Below are 19,819 nucleotides of genomic sequence, written 5' to 3'. Positions count from 1 at the left end.
TTAGGATTTCAACCTAAGAATTTTTCAGACCATAGCTCCTTCTTCCCTTCTATTATTAATGTCATGAAATGCCTTCAGTAAGATCCTACTTTGGCTCAGCCAAAAAGGCATAGGGAATTCTTGACCGAAACTTCAAAGTTAAAGGAAGTTCTACTAATAAGAGACTCTAAACTTAGGCAAAAAATGTGTCAGGCTTACAGAATACAGTACATTTGGGACATCATTTTGCCTGTGCCATCCATTTTTGAAGTTCTTCTGAACTGTCTATGTCTTCTTCTACCTTTTTTAGTAAAAGTCTACACCTACCTTAACATTCTAGTAAAGAGGCCTAAAGCTCGTATAGTAATCAAAGACCCTGAGAAGACTTGAGGAAGTCTTTGCAAATTTTCCTACATTTACATATCAGAGCATTATAATATCTATTTCATAGCCATCACAGTGCTCAGTTAGTGATATTTGGGCATTTCTCTTCTCAGTCTTTCCTTAGTGTGTAGGCGTATATTCTGGTTTTGTATTTTATTTGCATTTCTTGCTGTAAAATCTATTCTGATTTTCATTGCTACTTTAAACTTATTTTAAATATTGTGTTATACTTTTCTGACATTAAAGTTTTCTACTAGTTTTGCATGTTCTGAAAATTTACTCTCAATTCCGTCACCCAAGCCATTGAAAAATTAAATACTGGCTCCTGAACAGACACACATCTAGGAATCTGTGACTGTGCTGAGAAAATCACGGATACATGAGCTTTTTTCCCTTAATACTAAGAATAGCAACAGTTGCTGTGAGACTATTGTTCCTTTTTTCAGAAACTCTAATCTAAAAGACTGCCTGTATAAAACAGCATATATAAGCAGTTATAGCAATTCAGTTATATATTCTATCATAATTTAATCTTTGGAGCTAAATGTTGAGTGTGAAAGCTTTCTGCAGGAGGGACCAATAAGCTAAATAAGATTTTTTTATTGAAAAAAGTAGTATATGATCCTGATAGATAAATAAACATTCTTAAAATATTTTTTATTTATTTATTTTTAAGATTTTTATTTATTTATTGAGAGAGAGAGAATGATAGCGAGAGAGCATGAGAGGGTGGAGGGTCAGAGGGAGAAGCAGACTCCCTGCCGAGCAGGGAGCCTGATGCGGGACTCGATCCCGGGACTCCAGGATCATGACCTGAGCCGAAGGCAGTTGCTTAACTAACTGAGCCACCCAGGCGCCCCATTCTTAAAATATTTTAAAATATAGGAAAGCAAAAAGAAGATAATAAAACATATCCTAAACTCACCAGAGATAATCGATATATCCAAATATATTTACTTCTTTTCTAAGCTCAGAAAATGTATTTTTTTCTATAGAGATCCATATCAATATAGTTTGTCAAACTACTTTTTTCCCCTAATATGTTGTGAACATCCTTCTCATGTCATCAGTGTTGGTATATGTACATATGTGAGTGTGTGAGTGGTGATGGTGACCAGTGCTGGAAAAAGGAAGGAGGCATTGCTTCACAAAGTGAATCAATCATTCTTGTTGCCCTTCAAATAACAGTGTAGTCAGCCTGATTTTCTAGCTTGATAGGTTTAATAATCCCTTTCTTTATCATATACTGACCTTTTCAGTTACAATAAAAAATGTATCCAAATTAAAAATACTGAGATAATATTTGCAGAGTATTTAATCTAGTTAACATTTGACGTTCTACCATACTTATATAAAAAAAAATGAATTATATAAAAAACTTATATAAAAAAAAAATTTTACTTGGCTTATAACTGCTTAGTTAAAGCTTGTTTTGTTACTAGAGGGTGTGGTGAGTGGATTCTCTAACATATTTTTGCATTTACACTGATGGTAATAAGTATGTCTATGTTTATATAAGTGATTCCTGCTAAATAACACTTTATTATTAAGATTTTATTAAAATATGGGCAGTAGGCAGTGTTTTTCTGATTAATAATAATGAACTAAAGCTTAGTTTTTTGAAATAACTCCCAAACACCTTGTAATTTTGTTAGTGGCACCAGATTTAAAAATTAACACACACAAAAATAAAAGTTCTCCTCATCATTAGACACTCACTCCTACGTACATCGTGCAGCATTTTCTTCTCACAATAACAGGAATACCAAGCCTTTGAACATGTGAAATCTTCCCTGATAAATCCTGACAGAAACTGCATTTAATTGTGTTTGTTTACAGAGACCCAAGTTAAGCTTGTATTTCTATGTTTTCATATGAAGATTAGACTGCCCTTAATTGTGATCTCACCTTCCTCAGATTAGCCAATACTGAGACAGAAGCTAGTGTCCTATCCTTGCAAAAGGTTAGAAAGTACCTTATTTATTCACAGTAGACATACCTACCAAATCCCTGAGTAGTTTTGAGTGGTTTAACCTAAACTGGCATATTTCTTTTTGACAACTGTTAGATTAATTTAAATTTTGTGTCTCTACATATGAATGTGGTCATTTTCTTTGATGCACTGACACGATGTACACTAGCCAATAATTGATTTTTAAATTAAGCATGATTTTTATAGGTTGCTACAAAATTACCAAAATACTGTCCAAATGAATTTACTTCACATAGGTGTGAATAAAATTTTTATTTCACATTTTCTTAGAAGTTATGCATGTTTCAGTAGACAACATGGGGGAGGGCTGAGGAATGTGATCCTTTTTGACAGAGCCACATTGTACGTGGAAATAGTGGTTATATACCATTACACCTTTGAAAATACCCTGGGTTTACCAGCAATGTAATATAATACTGTTGTGCGCAGCAGAAAACAAAACAGGTAAGCTAATGTGTTTTCTTTTCAAGGTTGGCTAGAAGAGACTTAAAAGTGTATAAATTATCATTCTTTGTGACTATTCTTTAGATTTCAGATGTACTTCTTAAAACTTCTACAGGTACTTAAAACAGATCCTGAGGAACTTGTCTCCAGAAGCTATTGGGATACACTGAGACGTAATACAAGCCAAGCACTGTTTTCAGACCTCGCAGAGGTATAATTAAACCTCAACCAGGACCTTGTACTGTTTGCCATTTTGTTAAACTAGTCTTCATTTCATTTTAGAGTTACAATAATGAAACCAAAAATAATTTTGTATTTTCCCTTTTCTTCAGTAAAGCAGTAATTTCTATATATAAATGATAGATTCGAGTATGTCAGCAGTGCTGGCAGGGGCTGCAAGGTTACCTGTAACAGTCTATGTTAAGGCAGCTTGCTTGTTGTAGAAAACGTGCCTTTCTAACTTAACTAAAAAGAAATGTCGCTATTTTCAATTTAAGGATCACTTTCAGAAATTTGAGAATACTATTTTACAGTTTCACTGAATCTTTTAACCTTATAATTTGCCATGTTACATGAAGTGCTGCAACTTTTAACTTGGTAAAAGACAGGTGGTGCTTTAGAGTTATGGTAGATTTAAACATTAAATTTCCGAATATTAGTTGTGTGTAGTCTACCAATGGCGAGTAAGGGAGGTATGGTGGGAGCAGTCAGTCAAGGAAGGGAGGAATATTTTAACTTGACATTATTTTGGATTGCCAATGCATAGAAAACTAAAAACAGACTGACTGTTATTCATTATTGTTTCTGAATTCCATAGAGACATGCACCTTATCGCTGCACTCAAGTGGGCTCCCCCCTTCCCCCCGCCCACTCAGCATGCTGCCATTGTTACTAGGGATTTGTCATTTTGTTTCGGGTTTTTGTTTTGTTTCGTTCTTAGGGATTTGTCATTTTAAAAGATGGGCTTTGTCTTCTACATTAAACACGATTTCATATATCCTATTAAGAATTTTTTAAAACTCTACTATCAGTCTTAATACTGAGATATTTTTCATTATTTTTCTCTTTAAAGCTGGCTTCTCATTTCTTTTTTCTGAAGTTTGACTTTTAAAAATTACACTTAAAAATATCTAGAGAAGTAAACTGAAATCAGGTGTGACTTCTGTTATCCATATGTAGTGTTACTCAATTGGCACCTCTAGACTGGGACAGATACTTGGAAATGTTAATTTTGTCAGTTGTGTTCAATTTTAAAATCCCAAAACAAATAAAGCATTTTGCCCTTTTTCTAATTTACTTCTGATATGTAAATATGATGTAATTATGACCAGTAAATAACCTTTTAAAATTACCTTTTAAATTTGAACCATTTTTTAGTCATAAAGTGGTAATAGATGTTTCATGTAAGGTATTTTAGAAGTACTTAATTCTGTAATCATTTATACAGGCACATAGTAGTCAGTGCCTAAAAACAAGAGCAAATGGGGACATTGGCCCAAGAGTCGTACAAGCCAACTGCGACCTAGCTTCAAACTAACAGTCATGTCACTGCTCTCTCTCCATCCTAGATTGTCCACCTCAGCCTCCAGCCTATCTTTAATCTAATTTAACTCTGCTAGAAATTCTCACAATTAGACACAATCCACTGATTTGATGTTGAATTTAATTCAGATCTTGGGAGGTTTAATACCAGAAGACCAGTTAGCTCTTACATACACTCAGAGATTACATGGTATGCATAAGACCTTTTCCAGATGGAAACTGTCAGAGGTGTGCTTGGAGCTGGCTTTTATGGCTTCCTAGAGTTAATTCTGTACATCTCTTCCCAACTCAACATCCATGACATCCTGTTGGTACTTGAAAGTGGCCATGATAGAAGTATTAATACCATAGAAATAGGCAAACACTACACATCAAGCTTTTTTTTTTTCCCTAAAGAGCTAGTTTATTTTACTAGCATACCATTGGCTGTAATCAATCCACATTATAATCATAAGCTACTAAATTAATTAATGAATTGATTCAAACATTATGAAAGTAAATCTGATAGAAGAAAGACGAAAACAAAACTTACATTGTGTTCTAAAATAAAATTATTTGGGGATTATCTCTTACTACCCTCCCACACTAGAGAGGATAATTGAGAATTAATTTTAATTAAGTTACAACTCATTGAAATTCCTTATAGGTTACTGCTGATGCCACCGTAACATTGAATTGTTTATAAGTATTTCAGGATTCAAATTGGTTCAGAAAGAAAGCTTAGAAATCTACTTGATTTCCCTCCCCCTTGCCCTTTGGATAGAGTTTGATATGATTATTATCCCATTATAATCAATAAAAATATGTTAAAGGTATCTTAAAAATCTGTAATATCTTACATATTTTTAATTCCATGCAAATTTATCTATTTTATTTTTGATGAAATCATTTAAAGTAATTTTTAATCACAACAAAGATAAGGGCCTTTCATGTAAATGGCCCATGGGGATTCTTTTGTGGCTTTTTCTTGCTTTGTTATGAAAACACCTGAATTCATTTTATTTTAACAATGGGCACAAGAATCAAAGGGATAAAGTCTCTATTTTTGTCCCAACTCCCCTGTGATTTAAGTTATATAACACTGTTAGGATACTAAGGACACTGGTATGGTTTTCAATGACTCCCAACAGTGCTCTGTTTCATTGAATGGGGCGAGAAAAGTTTTCACCATTTCCATTTTCTAATTTTTTTTCTCTAATGTCAAACCGTTACTTATGCCTCTGTGGTTCTGGATTATCTGGATAAGTGCAACCTAAGTCTAATAAGATTTTGATGATGAAAGACTGTAAACGAAGATCTGCTCTGCCCAGTGGGCATGAGAAAAGCTGGAAGAATGAGGTCATTATTGAAAACCTGTATGAAACAAAGCCATCTCATTTCACTGTGTTAGGTTTTGAGGTAAAGGACATCACAGCACTAAAGGAAAACATTTCATAATTATGTTAGCTGAGTTCACTAACTTTGGGTGTTCCTGTGACCTCTCATTTGAAGGCATTTTTTTTTTTCAGATCTGTATAACATGTGTAGTTTCAGTTAACAAAAACGTGAGAGTGTGCCATGTAAAACTTTTTTTTTGCATTAAGCTTCAACATTATTATCTTTTCTGTCTTGTCTAGTCCTTTTTCAACTTCTTGAAATATATTGATTTGGCAAAAATAAATAATATTTGTTGAGCGTTTACAATATGCCAGTTATAGTGCTAAATGATTTACATGTGTTACCAGATCCTCACAACAACACTTTAAGGTAGGTACTGTTGTTATTACTGAGGGTAATAATATCCTCAGAGAGATTAACTTCACCGAGGTCACTTAACTAATAAGGAAAAACATCAGGATTCAAAGCCAGGAATCTGACTCTTGGGCTCATCATCTTACGTGCTCACCACCCCACTGCTTATTTGTGAAGTCAGTAACTTGTCTAAAACACCATGGCCCGTCTTCTGATCAACTTTATCTCCCCGCCGCATTCCAATCCTCTAGCTTCTAGATGGATACCCCAGTTCCTAATGTTGCCTGCTGATTCGATAGAGCGTCCACTCCTGTGCTCCATTAGGCCTGCCTTCTCAAATATTTTCTCCCCCAACTTAAGCTATTCCATGGGTAATAATGGGTTAGACTTGATCATACACAATCACAAAGGAATGTTTATAATTGACATGAGATATCTCCTTTTTTCCCCAAAGGTCTTAATGCTATATGTCAAAGCATCTTGTGACTGCCAATAATAACATTTGTATGCTTCATTTACACTCAGAGTCTTATTTTATCTTCAAAATCATTATCGTAGATAGGTTTATGCCTATTTTACAGATAAGGAAGCTAAAGGTCAAAAAACTCTGAACTCAGGTCTTCTGATTTTAAATCCTGTCCTTAACAGCAGTCTGCCTCCGCAACATAAAGCTACTGGTGAAAGTAATAGTGCCTTTTGAGAACTACTCAGAATTACCCTAGTCTGTTGTCACAGGCAGAGCCCTGGAAGGCTGGCACCACTAACGTTCTTCAACATCCATTATAAGCTTGTTCAGGAAGGCATAAGACAGTATGTGGCACCTGGCTTCCTCCGGGCTGTTATTTTCTCCCTGGCAATCAGGTCTTCAAAGAACTTCGTTGGAGATATATAGGAAACTTCTAAGTTATTCCAACTCCTGAAAATACTTGGGAGTTGTCAGCAAACTTAAACTAAGTAGAGATCTTTCAAAACAATTTTAAGGAGGTTATATGCTAGATAATATATATGTGTAATCCTAAGATTACTGAGGAAAACAAGCTAAACAAACCTAAGTAAGACTACACAATTTACTAAAAGAATTTCAACAATTTTAGATAATTTAAAGTAGAAGATACCCTACATGTTGGAGGTTTTAAGAGAGACCTGAGTAATCAAAGTAGCAAAGAGACCACTTAAAAACAGGAATTAAAAGGCACGTAGGAGGGAAAAAGACCAATCACAAGACGTACTCTTTGTAACGCCAAACTAGTCATTAGAAGTTAATAATATTTGGTCTAGGGAGAAGGGAAATAAAGATCCAACAAATGTTAAAGGATAAAAGGCTGTCTTGAAAAATTGGGAAGAGAGCTATAAGGAATCAAAAGATTACCAAAAGTGTGTGGCCAATGGGTAAGATGAGACTTTCCATCAGGGATCATAGAACACAACTTATCCTTTGTAGAGAAGTACATACTTTTTATTTCTTATGTTTTCTCTGAAACAGAATTCTGGCCAAGAGGTAACATTTCAGATATGTACCTTTGGATGGACATTTACAGCTATTTTTTTTTAATACAGAAAATGTTAGTTATTATTTAACCTCTTATTTTTCTTACATTTCCCAGAATAATATATGGGAGAGTTAGAATCATTTGAATTTTATGATTTTTGTACCTGAGTTTATAAGATAGATATGAGTTAATGGAAGGAAGTGAGGAAGGAAGGAAAGAAGAGGAAGAAGAGAAGGGATGGAAGGGGAGAGAGAAAAAAGAAAGGGAAATCTGTGTCACCACATTAAAGGAAAGAAGGACTATTTTCATAGGCCATTAAACTTTATAAGGACTAGACTTAAGTGATTTTAAGAATACACTTGTTGGAACTTGAAGGAAAAAGTCCTCTGGAATTATTCTCTTATCCATTCAAAAATAATGTAAGACTTTTCTTTTAAAATAAATTATAGATTATGTAAATTCCAAAATAATAGTAGTATAGTTTCTCTTTCAAAATATGGTATCTTCTATTTAAAGTATCATAAATATGGAATACAATAGGAAAGTATCATGCTCAAAGGAAACTATTTTGTGAAGCATAAGACCATTCTTTTGTCGGCCCCATATATTTCATATATCTGAAGAATTTACCTCTTTTGAACATCCTTTAAAAAAACTGATTTTTTTTAGGTTGATTAGGAAAATCCAAACTAAATGACTTAAAGATAAAACATTTAGGTGATTACTAAAAGATTTCAACCACTTTAGATAATTTAAAACACAGGTATTCTATATGCATAATTTGAGGTTGAAAACTTCCTAAAATATAGTCATCTTTAAAGTTTTTTAGGATAAAGATCAATTTCAGTCATGTTTCTATTTTCAAATATTGAACTTCATTTTAACTGTAATGGCATTTATTAATGCAGTCTTATGCTTTTCATTCTAATTTTAACATATTCATGTTCTTGGTATTTATATGTTGATAAAATTCTTTGAGGGACATTGGGTATCCCTATTGTTTGTTTACTGCAGCTAACCTTTAAATTGTGATTTTTTTAAGCGTGCTGATGACATTACAAGTTTAGTAACAGATACTACACTTCTTGTACACTTTTTTTGGAAAGAAAGGAAAAGCTGAGCTCAACTTTGAAGATTTTTATAGGTGAGCTTAATTTTATATTTGTTTTGAAAAATATTAACATGCTAAAGTCAGAAAGGTCTTTAGAAAGAATCATCTGGTGCAGAAATACTCACCTCTTCACTGATTTCATCCTAGCTGAAGATACTGTCTCTAACAAACAGGCGCTTCCATCAGTACCTATATACTAGTCATTATATTGATAAGTATAGCGGGAAGTTACTGAATGATGAGAAATGCCTGGATATCTGGATTATTTCCTGTATATTCCTAAGAAAGTATAAGCCACAGCGATAAGCATGGATGTAGTGTCCTCTATAGTAAACACCAGGCACTACACAATAACTCTTTTAAGTCTCATCACTACCCTGAAAGATCTTACTGTTGTCCCCAGTTTAAAGATGAGGAAGCCAGAGCCCTGAGAGGCTAAGTATCACCTGTTGCCATCACTCTTCATTTATCTTATTCATTCTTTCTATATTTTTGTCATAGATTCATGGATAACCTACAGACAGAAGTTCTAGAAATAGAATTCCTTTCCTACTCTAATGGGATGAGCACTATCAGTGAAGAAGATTTTGCTCATATTCTTTTACGATATACAAATGTGGAAAATACATCAGTGTTTTTGGAAAATGTGCGTTACAGTATACCTGAAGAAAAGGTATCTAATTTCACATATCTATTTTATTACATATGTTATCTTATAATCGTATAGATCTATAGAATATATTGTTTCTTAGTTCTTTTCTCCTCTGTGGATTAATAGGTATTTTGGATATATTTCATTCTTTTTTTCCTCAGTGTCCTAGGTGCTCTGGCTAAATTTTTAAAATCGATTAATGTAAAATTCTGGGTAGAGATCCATGTTTTTCTTAGATATGGTGAAAACCATTAAGGTTATTAGCAATTGTTTTATTCAAATTATGAATATCGTCTTTGAAGAGAATTCTGCTGAGATACATGCTTTGACTACTACATAAACTAATCCCCTCGTATGAAACAGTTTATAGTGACATCATTTCAGTCACACTTTGTTCTCTAATATCCTTAATAAAAGGTCATTTGAAGACAGCCATTGATGAGTGAGTGATCTTATCAGCAAGTGAAGTGAAGTTTTTCAAAGAGTTTGGATGGCATGAATGGTTAAGAACCCTGGACAACTGTTTGTCTATTTGTTTAGCAGCAAATGTGTTGTCAGCAATTCTGAGCAGTTGCATTACCTAGTGGTATTTGAATGCATCATTGCAACTAAATAGAACTGGTGTTACAAGTACCCCTTCAAGCATGAGATGTTTGGGATATATTGCCTTCTATTTGTGTTTATAGAAGGATCAAGTTAATCTATCCAAGAGAAACTTGCAAATAGTTTGACTTTGTTTAAAATGGATACACTGTGACAGTGCTAACAATTCGCCAGGTCCCCTAAGGAATGAGAAGAAAAGACCTGATGCATTTGGCCATTAGTTTACATAATCTCTTAGGGGACTTTATCTGTTTTACATGATCAAACTGAATTTTTTCAATTCAGAGACACTTCCCTAAAAATAAATATTAGAAATTGTACTACTTTGTCAAGCTGCTCGGATATTGTTTAGGGCCTAAATGAGTCTGCTTCTCTTTTTCTTTTATCCAATGGAAACACAGAAATCTAGAACTCAAAAAGTTCAATTCCAGGGTGAAGAGTGTATGGGAACTCTTTGTACTATTTTTGCAGCTATTTTTTTATACCTAAAGTTATTTGAAAATAAAGTTTTCTTTTAGGTTAAATTCAGTTTCTGAAAACGTATAATTGATAGAAGTATCTTAAGCACTATACATCATTACAGCTAAAAAAAGGAAAATTTGACAAATGAACCAACATCGATTCTCATGACTTTTGTTTGTTTGTTTTGGTATTACCTCATCAATCCTTAGAACCGACTTCCAGACACTGACATCTTTTTTTAGAAAAAGGGAAGCTGAGTCTCAGATACTTAGACGCTTGCCCAAGGAATCAAACCCACGACTGTAAGCCAGTGATATTCCTCCAACACCCTAACTTATATCTTTCCCTTCCTTTCACTTCTCATCCCCTCTCTCCCAAAAGAATAACAAGTACAGCTACTTGGATGGCACTCTACATATTCTAAAATACTTTTAGTTCCATTCATGCATCTAGCAGATATTAGGCATCTGCTATTTACAAGACCTTATTCTAGTTACGGTGGATAAAGTGACAAGATAAGCAAAATCCTTGTCTTGTAGAAATACCTCTTAGTGGAGACAATAAACAAGTAAACAAAAAATTAATAAGTGATATATTTTCAGATAATAATATTGTGAAGAGAAACAAAAATCGTGGGGACTGGAAAATAAGCTGGACTGTCAGGGAAACATTCTCTGATCAGGTAGCTTTTGAGGAAAGACGGTGAGGAATGACCTATGCAAAGATCTGGATGAAGAACATTCCAGGCGGAGGAAACAGCAAATACCAAGGGCTTGGAGGCAGAAAAAGCTGAGATTATTTGAGAAATTGCAAAAAAGGGTAAAATAAGTCAATAGGAAAATAGTAGGAGATGAAGGAAAGACAGATATGGGTTAGATCTTCCAGGACCCTGTAGACCAAGATAAGGAATTTAGAGTTTATTCTAATGGTGGTTCTAAGAGTGATGGGAAGTTACTATAGTATTTAAACTTTGAAGCAGGGGTCAGCAAACTACCTACCTCCTGTTTTTGTAAATAATGTTTTATTGGAACATGGTCACACTCATTCTTTGAATGTACTGTCTGCGAATGCTTCGGTGCCTTAGTAGCGTAGGTGCAACACAGACCGTATTGCCTACACAAATGAGAATATTTACCCTCTGACCTTTTATAGAAAAAGTGTGCTAACCTTGCTTTAGAACATAGGTGAATATACATTCATCCATCAGGTATTTATGCAGCAAGTATTCACTGTCTACTGTGACAGCCAAATGTGATCCGACTCACGTGCCAGATACCAGATTCATGTTTCAAAAGATCATCATGGCTGGTATATTGAGAATAGACTTTAGTTGGCCCACCTCTGAAAGAAAGAGACAAGTTAGAATGTTGTCACAGGAGTTCAGGGAAGAGATGAGCATGGTTTGCACCAGGGTGAACGTAGGGAAAGGTGGTCAGATATTGGGTCATTTAAAGAGTAGAGTTGATCGAACTGGCTGCTGCATTAGACTTCAATGTGAAGGAGATGAGGAATCAAGAATTCCTAGGGTTTGGGCCTGAACCACATAGTGAAATAGTGGTGTCATTCACTGAGCCAAGCAAGACTGCAAATTTGGGGTTAGGAAAAAATTGATAATTTCATTTCGGACAACTTGAGTTTGAGATTCCTATGAGGTATCTAAATGAAGAAATTACATAGGCAGTTGGATATGTGCCTCTGGAATTTAGGGGTGCCATCAGGACTATTTTTGGTAATCAGTGTATAAACTTCCAAATTATGTCTCCAGCTTAAACACCTCCCCTGAATTTCAGACTTTTACACTATACCACCTACTCAGCATCTCCACTTGGGTATCCAGTAGACACCTCAGGCTTACTAGTTGCAAAATTAAAACTCCTGATCATCCCCCAAATTTCCATACACTGTGTTTCCTGTTGCAGTTAATGGAAACTCTGTTTTCCCTAATTGTTCTGGCCAAAATTTTGGACTCCTTCCTTTGACATTCCACATACAGTCCATCAACAGATCCTCTTGATGCTGCCTCCATCCGCAAGACCGCTCTTGCCACCACCACTGCTGCTACCCTTGTCACCTTCTCTCTTGCCTGAATTCTTACAGTTGCCTCCTAAATCATCTTTCTGCTTCCAACTTTGCGCCCCCTACAATGTGTTCTCCATTTGGCAATTAAGGAAATGATTGATACCATGATTCAGATCTTACGAACTTCCCATTGTACTCAAAGAAAGAGCTTAAATCCTTACAGTGGCCTACAAGGCCCAGCAAGCTGTTCCCTCATCTCTTCCCATCAACCCCCCCCCCCCCCCCCCCCCCCCCTGCTCCCGTCACGCTGACAGCTTTACTGCTTCTCAGCACCAGGCAATCTTCTGTCTCGGGGCTTTTGTATGGGTTCTTTTCTCTGCCCAGAATGCTCTTGTCCTAGATATCCACATGGCTTACTGTGTCATTTCTCAATGAGGCCTACCCTCCAATCTAATGGATAAATAATCACGTATTTATAATAACATATAAGCTATTATGTAAGTAATAATCTATTATAAAAACTATAACCCTCTCCCTTGGCGTTCCCTAGTCCTCTTCCCTTATCTGTTTTTATTCCATAGCATTATCATCTTCTAACATACTATATTAGAGTATAATATAATATAGGTTTAGTTTTTATTTTTCATTATTTATCTGGATAAACAATAGAACTTGTTTTTTAATTATTTGTTGTCTGTGTCCCCAACTAGAATGTAATGGTGGTATTTTATCTTTTTTTATTCACTCCTGTATCCCAGTACCTTGAACCCCTATTGAATGGAAGTAGAAATTAAAGCTTTTCTGTTTTTGTGAATTTTACCTGCAGATATATTCACTCATGTGAAACGGCAGATATACAAGGTTATTTATTAGAGTGTTGTTTGTAATAGCAAAAGATTGGAAACTATCTAAATGTCTTTCGGTAAATCAGTAAATAAATTATGATGTATCTATAGAATGGAAAAGGTATTCCCGAAAAAAGACAAAGAAGATTCTTTATATACTACAGTAGAATGATCTCCAAGACACAAGTGAAAAAGCACAATTTCAAACAATAACTGTAAACAGTGTACAGTATACTACCGTTTGTTTAAAAAGATAGCCTATGCTAATTCTGGAAGGACCCACATAATTAGAGACAGTGGTTCCTCCAAGGAAAGGAACTGCATGGCTAAGGAACAAGGGTGAGAGGGAGGGAGATTTTGCATTGTACACGCTTTTGTCCCTTTTGAATTTTGAACAGATGAATACAGTGCCATATAAAATAATTTTTAAAAATTGTAAATGCCATGGGACCAGATGAACTTACCTAGGAGAGAATGTAGGTAGAGATTGTAGAAGGGAAGAGGGCTTCTCCTAATAACTATGTAATGTAAATATTAACAAGAAAGTAGTAAAATTCATTATTAAGCTTTGAGGAAACTGTTATTCAGCAAGATTTAAGTGACTTACTTCAGGTCATTCAGCCAGTAAACTTCCAAGTTTGAATTTTCTGCTTATTCCAAACTGGTACATTTCCCTCAGCCTTTTAAAGTTGTTTATATTTTAAAAGTTATCTAGTTGTCATTTAGATCAGTTACCTATATAATTTGAACAATATAACTAGTAGCATACTCAGTTTATGAGATGAGCATGCATTTTGCGTTGAGAACAAATTAATTTACTCTTGAGGCTCTTGTAAGACCGTATTTTCTGAATGGTTATTTTTATTTGTCTGATAATGTCTTCTAATGACTAAGATGGATTTTTCAAGTTAATCTTTTTCTCATTCTAGTCTTTTGTTTCTGTGTATTTTATTGAGGTAAACATCATGTAACATAAACCGTCTTAAACTGAGCAATTCACGTGGCATTTAGTATGGACACAATAGAAACACCATCTTTATTTCCAAAACATTTTCGTAACACCAAAAAGAAACCCTATTCTTTTTAAGCATTTCTCCCCAGCCTCTAGGAACTATTGTCTGATTTCTGTTTCAATGGATTTACTTATTCTATTTTATATCAATAAAATCATGCAATATGTGACCTTATATGTTTGGCTTCTTTCATTATATTTTTGAGGTTCATGTATGTTGTAACTTGTATCAGTACTTCATTCCTTGTTATGGCTGAATAATATTCTATTGTACATATACTGTTTATCCAGTCATCTGTCCATGGATAAATATATGTATATATATATATATTCAAGTAAGTAATGGCCATCCTAGTGGGTGTGAAGTGCTATCTGTATAATTACCATTAGCTTTACCTTAAATGGAATTCTTTATTTCAGTTAGAGCCTGGTTTTCTTTCTTTTCAGCTTTAATGATTCCCTTTAGCATTTCTTGTAGGACAGATCTGCTAGTAATGAGCTCCATTGGCTGCTGTTTATCTGAGAATGTCTTACTTTCTTCATTTTTGAAGGATAGTTTTACCACATATTATCTGAGAATGCCTTAATCATTTTTGAAGAATGGCTTTGCCACCTATAGAATTCTTGGTTTTCAGATTTTTTTCTTTTAGCACTTGAACTATCCTACTCACTTTGGCCTCATGGTTTCTTTCTTTTAGCTTTATTTACTTATTTGACAGACAGCGAGAGAGGGAACACAAGCAGGGGGAGTGGGAGAGGGAGAAGCAGGCTTCCCGCAGAGCAGGGAGCCCGATGCAGGGCTTGATCCCAGGACCCTGGGACCATGACCTGAGCTGAAGGCAGACACTTAACGACTGAGCCACCCAGGCGCCCCGGCCTCATGGTTTCTGATGAAAAATCAGTTGTTAATCTTACTGAGGATTCCTTATATATGAAGAATCACTTCTCGCCTGCTGTTTTCATGATTGTCTTTATCTTTTGACAGTTTAAGTATATGTCTTGGTATGAGTCTCAGTTTATTCTGCTTAAAGTCAGTAAAGCTTCTTAAATGCATAGACTTTTATCTTTCATCAAATTTCAGAAGTTTTCAATCTTATTTTTAAAAATATTCTTTCTGCTCTTTTTCTTTTTCCTTCTGGACATCCCATAATGTGTATTTTGGTATGCTCCATGGTGTCTGCAGGTTCCTTAGGTTCTGTTACTTTTCTTTATTTCTTTTGTCTTTCTGCTCCTCAAACTGAATACTTTTAACTTATTCTTTATTCTGATTGCTCAAATCTATTGCTGAGCATCTACTCAACTTTACATTTCAGTTATAGTACTTTTTGGCTCCAGAATTTTTATTTGGTTCCTTTTTATAATTTCTATCTATTGATATTCTCATTTTGTTCACAGGTAGTTTTCCTGATTTCCTTTAGTTCCTTATCCATGGTTCCCTTTAGCTCTTTGAGTGTATATGACAGTTGATTCAAAGTCTTTGTCTATTTGGTCCAATGATTAAACTTCTCAGGGACGGTTTGTTGATTTTTTTTCCCTGTCAATGGCCATATTTTCCTAATTCTTTGTATGCATTGTAATCTTTGCTAAAACCTAAGCATTTTGAATATTATGCTTTGCTAACTCTGAAAAACCAGACTCTCCCCTGCAGTTGTCCATTTGCAGGGTAGCTTGAAAAGTCACTAAACAAATGGAAAGGACTGTATTTCTTGTCATGTGCAGTCACTGAAGACTCTGTTCTGTTATCTTTGTAATTAGCCAGAGAACTGACAGAGATTTCCTTAAATGCCTAGAGCCAGGAAGAAAAAAATACATATAGTACTGTCTTTGCAGTTCAGCTCTGAGCTGGAGCATTCCTTCAACACTAAGCCAGGCTACCTAAGCCTCTTCCTTTGCCTTGATCTCCTATTTCCACAAAGCCCGCAGATCTGCCAGAGGTAGTTACCTAACATCTGCTCAGGTCTTTTCAAAGCATGTGTCAGCTCCTGGGCCTGTTTAATTTCCCATGTATTTACAATGGCCCTTTGAGCCCCTGTTCCAATAACCATTCTCCTCAGCCTTCTCTTTGCCAGGTTTTTAGATTCTGTCTGCCGCTTGTCCCATCTGTCATCCCTTGCCTCAAACAGGCACAGAGTGTGCATGTCCTTATATCTTTCGATAGTTGTTGCTATCACCATGAAAGCCAAACCAGTCCAAGACCGAGGGGGCAAATCAAAAGTCAGCCTCTGCGCTAGTCCCTCAAGGAACCACCAGACAAACCAAATCCCATACCACACCATGTTAATAACAAGGCCCATATCAGCCCTCTGGCACCAGGAAGCCGCACCAGGAACATTAGCCACCAGCCCCAAAGCTGCTGCCACAGCACTGAAAGATGAAAATCGTAGTTCGCTGGACAGAGACACCACAAGGCTCACACTGAATTTCAACGACCCTTCTCCTTATCACTCAGTCCCCTCCTTGCTATAAACTTCGGATTCGATTCCAGAGTTTCAAGAAAGTTGATTCTGTCAGTCTTTCCCAGCTGATGGTTGTTTCAGTGGAGGGATGGATTCTTTAGGCCCCCTACCCTGGTCTCCTAAGAATTACTTCAGGCTTACGCACCTCCACCGAAGATAAACAAGTGCACACATTGGGAGCAGCCTCAGGGCTGCAGACGGGGCGTGGTAGCAGCCCGAACCCCCAGTGTGATTACGGTAGCAGTTTGAGATCTACCGCATGTTCTAGTTTGTCTTTGTACTGAATTATGTCTTACCAGCTATCTCAGTTGTGTTCACTTAACGCCTTGCCACACAGTTCAATCCAAGTGCTTGTTCCCATCCTGAATGACATATTTCAGTAGTATATGTACATTTTTATTGTAAAATACACATAACATAAAATCTACCATTTTAACCATTTTAAAGAGTAAAATGTGGTGGTATTAATTATGTTCACGATGTTATACAACCCATCACTAGTGCTAGTCCCAGAACTTTTTCATCATCTTACACAGAAATCCCATAACCCATTCCACTTCCCCTCAGCCCACAGCAACCACTGATCCACTTTCTGATTCTGTGGATTTGTCTATAATGGATATTTCATGTAAGTGGAATCATACAATTTGTGAGCCTTTGTGTCTGGCTTCTTTAACTTAGCATAACTTTTTCAGAGTTCATCAATATTTTAGCACATATCAGCACTTCATTCCCTTTTATTGCCACATAATACTTTATCATTTGGATATACCACACTTCCTCTGTTTGTCAGTTGGTGAGTTGTTTCCAGTTGGACTATTTAAATAATGCTGTTATGAGCATTTGTCTGCATTTTTTCATGTGGACATATGTTTTGAATTGTCAGAGAATTAGATATATACTTCAGAGTAAATAGCTGGGTCACAAAGCATCCTTAATTTTTAACATTTTAAAGAACTACCAAGCTGCTTTCCAGAGTAACTATATTAATCCATTAGTAATGAATGAAGTTTCTATTTTCTCTACCTTTTCTCCACAATAACACTTGTTATTGCCTGCCTTTTTATTTTGAGTCCTCCTAGTGGATGTGAAGTGGGATCATTGTGGTTGCGACTTGCATTTCCCCGGTGAATAATGATGTTGAGCATCTGCTCCTGTACCTGTTGGCCATTTGTATATTTTCTTTGGAGAAATGTCTATTCAAGTCTTTTGCCCATGTTTTCATCATGTTGTCTTTATGTTACTGGTTTTTAAAAGTTCTTTAGATGTTCTGGATACTAGAATCTTATTAGATATATGATTTGCAAATATTTTCTCCCATTCTGTGGGCTTTTTACTTTCCTTGATAGTATCCTTTAATACACAAAAAATGTTTACTTCTGACAAAGTCTCATTTATCTATTTTTAATTTTGTTGCTTATACTTTGGGTGTCATATTTAAGAAACCATTACCAAGTAGGAGATACAGCATCCCTTCCACTTTGAAAATAAACAATATATTGATGTTAAAAAAAAAACAAAAAAGGAGGGAAAAAACCATTGTCCAATTCCAAGGTCATGAAATTTTCATTTCTGGTTTTTATAAGATTTTTACAATTTTACCTATTAGGTTTAGGTCTTTGATCCATTTTTAGTTAATTTTTGTATATGGAGTGAAATAAAAGTTCAATACCTTTCATTTACATGTGGTTATACAGTTGTCCAGCACCATTTGTTAAAAAGAAAGATGTTCTTTCTCCAATAAATGGCCTCGGGACTCTTACTGAAAATCAGTCTATCATAGGTATTTGGGTTTATTTTTGAACTCTCAGTTTCATGTCTTTTTGATGCTTTAAATTTTTCAGTTATTATCATCATTTTGTTTTTGTTAAAATGTAAGTTACTTCTTTTCACTCCACTTCTAACAATTAGGACACATTTCATTCAAATCCAAATGTTCCATTAACAAAAGTGATTCTGGTGGTAAGGGTGGAGAGGAGGAAGAAATGACCATCCTCCCTCTCTCTGACACGTCTTTCCCTCACTGCTGTTAAGAATGGATTGCTTTAAATTATCTCCATCAAGATGAATGCCCTGTTTTTCAGTTTACAGTTCCATATTTCCAAACACAGAGATTTTAATCTACAAGGAAGAATTACTGTATGGTTTTGAATTTGACTTGTATTTTCCAAACAGGAGAACACTGTTTTGAAAAATCTAAAGATTCAGATGGTGAACATTCTATTCTGTCATTCCTTGATTTGCTTTTTAATCTTATGTTCCGTAAAAGTATTGACATTTTTGTTTATACTTTGCTTAAAAATTGCTGTGGCAGCTGGTCGCAGCATAAACTGATACAGAACCAGAACAGTGACCGGTTTCCCTAGCAACAAGCTCTCCACATCAAGACAAACCCCTTCTGGCTCAGTCCCCCTAATTGATTCAAATAGCCCTCCCTGGAAAACATGGCAGGTGGGATTGGGTCACAAAGCAGAATCCAGGGTTGGAGTGTCTGTAAATGAATATTAGAAAAGAGAGAAAATTGTGAAGAGAAAAGACAGTGAGAATTCTCCTTGTAAGTAAAAAGGCGTTGCAAGTGAAGTGGAAATAATGTATGCCAAAAATTAGTACTATTATTTTGATAATAAATTGGTAATGAATATTATTTTGATAATCATTTAATCAGTAGTTGGCTTATATTAGACTCTTGTGGTTCTTTCCCTGGCTTTCCAATGCTGCCTTGTTAGTTTCCCTTTCCTTTTACTTCTACATTAAAGTGTGAAATTGTTAAGCCCCAGCTCTTAGCCCTCTGCTCTTTTTCCCTTTACTTTCTCAGTTATGTCGATTTTGCTGAGAACACAGTAATTAAATGTAGCTCTTCGTGTCCAAATTGGTATTATCTAAGATACATTGTGCTTATTTTAAATAATGTTCCTGTTTAATTGAACTAGTAGCAGCAGCAATAATTGCAATTTATGTAAATGACATCCTAGAAGCCTTCCCATGGTCCTTCACCAAGCCCTGGTGTTGGGCCCAGAACTGTAAGTGTACCCTCACTGTACTTCCTCCTGCTATCCTGGCAGTGTTAATCACGACAGAGATAAGTAAAAGTACACT

The 19,819-nt window shown here is 35.5% G+C and overlaps 1 protein-coding gene across 1 annotated transcript in view; it reads left to right on the top strand.

The window, feature by feature from the left end:
* Positions 1-19,819, top strand: part of MICU3 (mitochondrial calcium uptake family member 3) — a 104,471-nt gene that overhangs the window by 76,518 nt on the left and 8,134 nt on the right. Inside the window, 4 exon segments of the mRNA XM_021694133.1 lie at positions 2,916-3,011; positions 8,606-8,656; positions 8,658-8,707; positions 9,176-9,347. Of these exon segments, the coding sequence (XP_021549808.1) occupies positions 2,916-3,011; positions 8,606-8,656; positions 8,658-8,707; positions 9,176-9,347 (369 nt within the window).

Source organism: Neomonachus schauinslandi, chromosome 2 (genome assembly GCF_002201575.2).
Source record: "Neomonachus schauinslandi chromosome 2, ASM220157v2, whole genome shotgun sequence".
Classification (NCBI taxonomy): domain Eukaryota; kingdom Metazoa; phylum Chordata; class Mammalia; order Carnivora; family Phocidae; genus Neomonachus; species Neomonachus schauinslandi.
The sequence above is the reverse complement of the archived record's forward strand: the minus strand, read 5'-3'. Positions and strand labels throughout refer to the sequence as shown.